At 34.2% G+C, this 8,492-nt stretch overlaps 1 protein-coding gene across 1 annotated transcript; it reads right to left on the reverse strand.

The window, feature by feature from the left end:
- Window positions 1-248: 248 nt before the first annotated feature.
- LOC123667893 (androgen-dependent TFPI-regulating protein-like) lies at window positions 249-8,492 on the reverse strand. Its single transcript, XM_045601725.1, has 5 exons — window positions 8,396-8,492; window positions 4,925-5,098; window positions 2,171-2,317; window positions 1,207-1,427; window positions 249-623 (listed from the first exon to the last, which is right to left on the reverse strand). Exons 2-5 carry the CDS (start codon window positions 5,096-5,098, stop codon window positions 437-439), a joined length of 729 nt encoding a protein of 242 aa, XP_045457681.1. The 5' UTR covers window positions 8,396-8,492; the 3' UTR covers window positions 249-436.

The raw sequence follows: 8,492 nt of genomic DNA on the forward strand, positions 1-8,492 counted from the left end.
CAGATGTTTGCCGTGGTCTGGGTGTTTGTGCAGTCCTTGTGGGTCTCCCCACCGTGCCTTGGAGAGCACGTCTAGCCGTCGCTCCCGGCTGTTATCATGTACACCTGATAGCGATCGTTACTCATAGTAGGTAATATATCCGCCAACCCGCATTGGAGCACCGTGGTGGATTAAGCTACGATCCTTCTCCATGGGGAAAGAGGCCTATTGCCCAGCTGTGGGATAATACTGACTGAAGCGATATTTAATTATTAGGTATAACATCTTTATTTCTAATTACAAGTGCAATTGAAATGCAATGAGGTACAAACAATATTAAAAATATAATTATTTTATTACAGTACCATCAAAAACATAACCGAATTTGATTAATTTATAATAACATATTTATTTATATAAAAATAAAAATATTTTTTTTAATTAACTAAATTAGCTATCATCTTATTTTTATACTCTTCTGTCTTCTGCCCCACATCAACTCCGTCAACAGCCACTGTACATAGTAAGATGTGATCGCAACTACCCCTATCAATAAAATCGATACGGGAAAGTAAATGGTCCCATAAAGTATTTTGAATATAGGGTAGAGCCATACTCCCCGCTCTATATAGGTGTACATTAATCTGTAAAAAAATATACATATTGTATATATAGGTTATATTGTATTATTTTATTATATTATTAATATTATGTTATGATATGTAATGTTATATTATATTATTTTTATTACTTTTTATAGTACACCTACACACTATACTTTCTTGCACATACTAATGTTGGTTGGTAGAAAATGCATTAGCCTTTGTACACACTTGTATTAGTGTATTTATTGTATAATAAAGAATTTAAAATAAATAAAAGGAAAAAAAGTATATAGCGGTAAATGAACAAACACAATGTCACATGTTTCTAAGGTAGAATCCCCTCGTTAAAATAAAAAGTGTGATAGACCACACGACTGAAGTAAAACTTCTGCACAATAGGCCTGCACTGTATCTTAGATATACGAAACGTAACTGGCTATGAGAGGAATAGAGAAAGAATATGTGTGCTTGCACATCTCTCTCTTGCTCCGTTCGACTCGTCCACACTTTTCGTAACGCTCTCGTCACGTATTTACCAGCTTACTCTCTAAGGCAAGTGAGCGTTAAGAAATTTCACTTCACAAACTATCTATCTAATTAATTATATTCAAGTGATACTTACATACAAAAATAAAGAAGCAAGTGAAAAATAATGTGTAATATGTTCCGTTTGTGTGATGATGGCACTTCCCTAGGCTGGAAGCAGACTTCCCACACAATAGAACCTATGATGGCCGTGTGCATGATATGGTTTGACAGTGGAGTGATGATCTTGTCTGCAAACTTGGGAAAAATCAGCTGCCTATCATATAGATATAACGGCCAAAACACAGCGACAACAACCTGAAAGCAAATACACATAATATTAATTTATACATACTCAGTAGAGGAATGCACACAAACATGCACAAAATCGCACACACATAGATGTAACTGCTGTCAGATTAATACTCTTACAAAAAAAGGACTAAAATGAATAAAAATTGTTTATTTTCGGAAACTTGGATCCATGAAAAAAATTACATCATGTGTAACATAGATATGTGGTATTTTTATACAATAATTGTTGGCGCAACGGTCACAGCACTGGTTTGTGGCTGTTGCGCTGGCGTTTGCGGGTCCGATCCCCGCACATGACAAACATTTGTAGTGGTCATACCGATGTTCACCGTGGTCTGGGTGTTTGTGCAGTCCTTGTGGGTCTCCCCACCGTGCCTCGGAGAGTACGTTAAGCCATCGGTCCTGGTTGTTATCATGTATACCCGATAGCGATCGTTACTCATAGTAGGGAATATTTCTGCCAACCCACATAAGAGCAGAATGGTGGATTAAAAAATCTGATCCTTCTCCGACGTGGTGAAAGAGGCTTATGAGCAGTGGGATATTACAGGCTGAAGCGTAGAGCTAAAAAGTTTGTTTTTTTAAACACGCTAATCTCAGGAATTACTAACATGAATTAAAAAATATATTTTTGTGTTGGATAGCCTACATATCGAGGAAGGATATAGGCTATTTTGTCTCAAATTAACGAATGCGGGACACAGCTAGAGAATAAATAAAATGAAATGGATGTTGGATGTACTCACCCACGTCGACGGCCATATTATCGTACTGAATAGAGTTTTCTTGAACCATTCGAAATGCTTCGAAGGTATATACGATGGGTTATCAGAATTAAGTAGTAACTTGCTATCACTTATCAGTCCAACAACTGAAAACAATACGTGAAGAAACTGTAACAAAATATACATATATCTATAAAAATAAATAAAATGTCTGTTTGTAATATTGAAATAATCGCTTTTTACTAAATGTCTGCCTGTCTGTTTGTTTCGTTTAATCTCTGAAACGGTTCGACCGATTTTGACGGGACTTCCACTGGCAGATAACTGATGTAATAATGAGTAACTTAGGCTACTTTTATTTTAGAAGTTTATTTATTTTATAACTCTGCGAACTGAACAATAACTTTTTAGTTATATTCCACGCGGACGAAGTCGCTTTACTTACTATTAGAATTAAAAACTATTATTGTTATTATTATTTATAATAATATTCTTAAATTATGAATCTGAAGAGTTTGTTTGTTCGTTTGTTTAAGCGCGCTAATGTCAGGATCTACTGGTTTGTGTCGAAAGAATTTTGTGTTGGAATGTTCAATTAACAAAGAAAACTATGTACTCGTAATATTCTAGTTAGGACTCCTTAAATTAACGCAGGTGAAAACGCGTGCACAGCTAGTATATTATATATTCCTTATTGTACTCCAGAAAAATATTTAAAAATAATAGAAATACAAAAGTCGGCCTTATCGCAAAGAACGATTTCTTTTAGGCAACCTTGGATGGAAAGTTTGAGATACCATGTAGTATATGTACTGAATTAAAACTATGCTTATAACCCAGAAAAAATGAAAGCATTGCTCTTAAATTATAAGGTCTAAAATACCAATTAATTTTATTTCAAAAATTAATAAATTAAAATGATTTTCTTAAAAATAAGATATAATGAATTATATATAAAGATAATTTACTCTAAATTTATTAATTTTACAGATTTTTATAAATTGCTTAAAAAAAGAACAAGAACAAATTTATAGGCTATAAAAAGACAAACCTGACAAAGAACCATTTAGTCATTTATTTATTTATTTATTTTATTTATTTATTATTATTTATTTATTATTATTTATTCATTATTGTATCAATAATAGCTTTCAATAGAGAAAAAAATATCATCTGTATTATAAATAATTCTCGTGTCAAGGTGTATGTGGCCACAGTCATCTGATACAGCTCGACCGGTTTCTACGATGAAATTTAGAAGGGTCAGGTAGGTCAGGTCAGGTAGTTGACTGTGATAGGCTGAAGTGATGATGGCGATGATGGTATTTAATAGATGGAACTTTATGATATATTGTTTTTTAATATCAAATTGAAATACATCTATTCACAGATGTAAATCTAAAATCAGTATGTAAATCAAAATTACAGCCTATACAGTCTACTGCTGGACAAAGGCCTCCGCAAGTTCAAGCTCCTCATGTGTGTTTGCCATAGTCACCACGGTGGGCAGGCGGATTGGTGACCGCAGGGCTGGCTTTGTCGCACCGAAGACGCTGCTGCCCGTCTTCGGCCAGTGTGTTTCAAAGCCAGCAGTTGGATGGTTATCCCGCCTCCGGTCGGCTTTTTAAGTTCCAAGGTTGTAGCGGAACTGTGTCATCCCTTTATCGCCTCTTACGGGAAGAGAGGGGGTGGCTATATTCTTTAGTACCGTAGCCACACAGTACAATCTAAAATCTGTTGTTCATTAATTTAGGAGAAACAGACCCTTATAGACTATTCTTAGCTCTGCTTTTAAAGTCTATTCCTAGCTTATGTGTAAGATAAACTTCCGCTACCTGTGGCCTAAAGTTTTCCCTCATCAGCTAGTTATTTAAGACCGTGTGAGCTATCTAGTCCTAACCTTCGTCACTTGTAGTATAAAATTACGAGTCACCATAAAACCTGCAATTATGTTGCATTCAATCGATAATTGCTTAAGTAGTTAACATGAGGGAACTTGAAGTCGAGCTATTAAATATTTTACTACTTCCTATTATAATATTTTTATTTTTATTTTTTATAGAAGAGGGGGCAAACGGACAGTTGGCTCACCTGGTGGTAAGTGAAAACAACATCCACAGACACCCGCTACATCAGAGGATTAGCAGGCGCGTTGCCGGCCTTTCAAATAGGAATATGCTCTTCTTATATTTATAAATAAATTCTTATATTTATAAATTAATTCTTCTAATTATAAATAAATCATTTTAAAACATTTGAAAAAAAAACTTATACTTGATATTGAAACTATAAAAAGATGATGGCAGACCGACGTTCTCCTACCTTGCGAACAAATAATTGCGTAACGTTAAAATAATTGTTAGATTTTCTTACATTTTTCAATTTTCTGCACAATTTTCTTAATTTTTATTTGCGTAAGAACTTTTCTCAAAGTATTATAAAAAACAGTCGAATTACTCCGCATACAAAAACCGCATCAAAATCCGTTGCGTAGTTTTTAAGATTTAAGCATACATAGGGACAGAGAAAGCGATTTTGTTTTATACAATGTAGTGAAGTGTGCAAAATTTTATACCCTTCTGTTCGCGCAATTTTCGTAAAAAAGGGTAAAAGTACAAATGTCGGCAACGCGCTCACGATGCTTATCATGTTGCAGGCGTCTATAGGCTACGGTAATCGCTTACCATCAGGTGAGCCGTCCCGTGTTAGTAAAATTTATTGATAGTGACCGTGAAAGCTAAAAAACAACATGTACATATGCATGCGTGTACTCACAAAGTTCCAACATGTGAAATACCGGGGCTGTAGTTCGCTGAAAACTTTCAAGTCCACATCATTAGGCACTTTCATATCCATACAAGACAGCAGGAACAAAATGTTGCCAACGTGCATCAATATTGTCATCGTGTAGCCGAACATGCGCAGATATATTGCTGTCGTTATGTGCATCTGTAAAATAAATTATAATAATATTTATGTTGGTTATCAGAACACGAGATACATGAATGGCCAATACAAATGTTTGTTATGGTTGGTGGAAACCGTGATCGTATGCGCAACGGTCTTCGCCAACGAGTCGTCAGAATACACAGAATTATTTCTGTAATGTCACGTAGAATGGAGAAGATACGATGGAATTTATTAGTGAGTAATTTGCATAAATTATATTTCATTTGAAATTAAATTATACTTTATAAAAAAGTATAATTACATATTATAACTACTAGCTGTGCCCTGCGGTTTCACTCGCGTTAATCTGAGAAAAAAATACATACTAAAATTTTATATAGCTAGCCTTCCTGGATAAGCGGAATATCGAGCACAAAAAATTATTTTTACTTTGAACCATCAGTTCCTGAGATTAGCGCATTCAAACAAACACACTTTTCAGCTTTATAATATTAGTATAAATAAATTAGAATACTTTTAGTACACATAAACGTGATAATTATTAATTTTTTGTAATTTCAATTCTTGTATGTATAACGCGTATCCCAAGAGATTGTCGCCATGATCTTTCCATTCGCACTTTATACTCCATAAGAGGTCGTGTGCTTTTTTATGCCACTACATCGACTCTCATATTGACTGAGGTTCATAATGATGAACCCAAGTTTCATCGCCAGTTACGATTCAGGCTATAACGGTCCAAAAACTCGCGACAACTTTCGACGCGCTCGCGTTTTTGATGCGCAGAAACCTCCTCGGAACCCTAGTTGCTTTAGTCATGCCAAGGTATTATGATGTAGGATGTTTAAGATGGTTGCTTTTGATACTCCAACAAATACAACGTGATCAATATACATACAACTTAAATCACGTATAATATGTGATCTACGTGATATCCATACAATGCAATTTTAAGCATTTTTCAAATGCTTTAAAAATGTAACCGACTAATGAAAATATCAATATGCACTTATCTGCAAGGCTTATAGTTATTCTACCTCAATCTTACAGACAAACACAATCAAATATTTCTACTCAAGTAATGTAGTGTTCCTGTGGTGAAAAAATGAGGTACTGGGGACAGTCGGGGATAGAAAGAAAGGAGGATACAACTCAGAAAACTTATCAGAAACTCGGTGCTGCGTGCGTCACATGCAGGCGTCTATAAGCTACTGCAATAACTTACCACCACGTAGGCTTTAAGCTTGTTTGCCACCCTAGAAGTTTTGAGAAAGTGGGAGGGTATAGGTAGGGTATAGGTAGGGTATAGGTAGGGTATAGGTAAGGTATAGGTAGGGTATAGGTGGGGTATAGGTGGGGTATAGATAGGGTATAGGTACGGTATAGGTAGGGTATAGGTAGGGTATAAGTATAGGGTAGACAACGAGTTTGCGTGTAACGTGTGCAGGTGTTGCTGGGGTCTAAATGCTACGGTAACTATGTACTTATCATCTAGTATGCTGCACCTTTGTTTGCCACCCTAGTCATATGTATGACGTTAAATTGTAAAACCGCGAAGGGAATTGACTGACGTGACAATGAAGTGTCTCTAGATGGTGGTCATAAGTGTCAACCATTTAAAAATTTATAATTAAACTAGCTGACCCCACAAACGTTGTTTTGCCATATATGTTATTAACCCCCTTAATCTCCCCCTTATAACTTAGGGGCATGAAAAATAGATGTTGGCCGATTCTCAGATCTACCCGATATGTACACAAAATTTCATAAAAATTGGTCCAGTCGTTTCGGAGGAGTATTTAGTTAGTCATTGTGACACGAGAATTTTATATATAAGAACTCTTTTCAAGTGATTTTTCACATAAGAAGGTAAATAAAATAATCAACTCTTATATACGACCACAAAAAATATTTTCCCTCATAAAGTAACCGTGTGAATTATAATAATAAAAAAATACTATAAAAAGAATAAGAATTGTTAAACATATATGAATAATCACTATCCCATCGTTTATTGTTTGTATGTAATTTTAATTATTGTTTCAATTAAATATGTATTATTTACAAACAATATTTTTCTTACGATTGACGTATTACTACAACAATGTTTTTTTTTTTTTTGAGATTCTAATTATGAAGGTACCTAGAGAAAAAATAACTAACATTGGAATACGAAATATGTCAGTACTCGCACAACATCGTGTGACCACACGAAGATTTAGTAATAAGTTATGGCGATAAAATACACATAAAAATACAGTTTAATTGAGTACCTCCCCCTTTCTGAGGTTGGTTAAGAAATAATTGGAAGTAAGGAACAGTAAACACAAAAACAGGAAGGTATTAAAAATTGAATAACTAGACTTTCTTGTATTCATTAGACAGGTGTAATTCATTTGCATTAAAAACACATACAAACAGAATTGGCCCGCTTTCTTTAGATTTTTTATGCTTACGATTTTTTTAAATAGTAACGGTGGATTTTGATTGCATTTTGCAGATTCTTCTCTGCATAATGCTTCAATTAGATAGACAAGTAATACAATGCAGGTACACGACAAAATAGTCAATTAAGTACGCGTTATCAAAGATTACTCAAAAAATAGTCAACATATCTCGATTGGATTTATATAAAACCACATGATAAGCATCAGCTTTCGACTAAAAGAAGAATCATCAAAATCGGTACACCCAGGGAAAAGTTATGCGGTATAACACAACTAAGGTTGAACAATAGTCAAGTAAATACGCATTATTAGATATAACTCGAAAAGTACAGGTTAGATTTCAATTAAATTTAAATGGAACCACATGACACGCACTCCCTTTCGAATTAAAAAAAATATCGAAATCGGTCCACCCAGTCAAAAGTTTTGAGGTCACATACATAAAAAAAGTAATCGAATTGAGAACTTCTCCCCCTTTTTGGAAGTCGGTTAGTAACGATTTAGGACTCATGAAGCATACTTGAATAAATATTATTTTTATATTGTTTACTTTGGCATTACTTTCGTTTTACATTTTGATTGATTGATATTTACCACTAGTATAATATACGCGGGCGATTCTTAATCAAATACAAAAATTGTTGATATTATTTATCATTTTATTAAAAAAATCATCTAGTTGTCTTTTTATATTCGAAATCACAGTCTTTTTTGAATAAAAGCTTTTAAATGAATATAGTACAATTATCTACGACACATTTGATTCTTTAGACGAACGGCTTCAACCTTTGAACTGCTTATTAAGATATTACGAATTACAGACCCGGATAATAGCGATAAAAGAACTACAACAATTTAAATAAACTATTTCAAAATATTACACACATACCTTTACATCCAATCTTACTATTATCACTATTTAAAACCTGTCTCACTGACTGCCGCATATCACAACTAGCGGTACACGACTGTTCAGTGTTGAGTAC

This window comes from Melitaea cinxia, chromosome 29 (genome assembly GCF_905220565.1).
Source record: "Melitaea cinxia chromosome 29, ilMelCinx1.1, whole genome shotgun sequence".
Lineage (NCBI taxonomy): Eukaryota > Metazoa > Arthropoda > Insecta > Lepidoptera > Nymphalidae > Melitaea > Melitaea cinxia.

Bases quoted from the DNA above. Each gene is read 5' to 3' on its own strand.
- LOC123667893 (XM_045601725.1), bottom strand. From the start codon at position 5,098: ATGCACATAACGACAGCAATATATCTGCGCATGTTCGGCTACACGATG. The intron at 1,428-2,170 runs GTGAGTACATCC...ATTTGCTTTCAG, and splicing joins TAATATGGCCGTCGACGTGG to GTTGTTGTCGCTGTGTTTTG. The intron at 624-1,206 runs GTAAGTATCACT...ATTTTTTTACAG, and splicing joins TTGCTTCTTTATTTTTGTAT to ATTAATGTACACCTATATAG.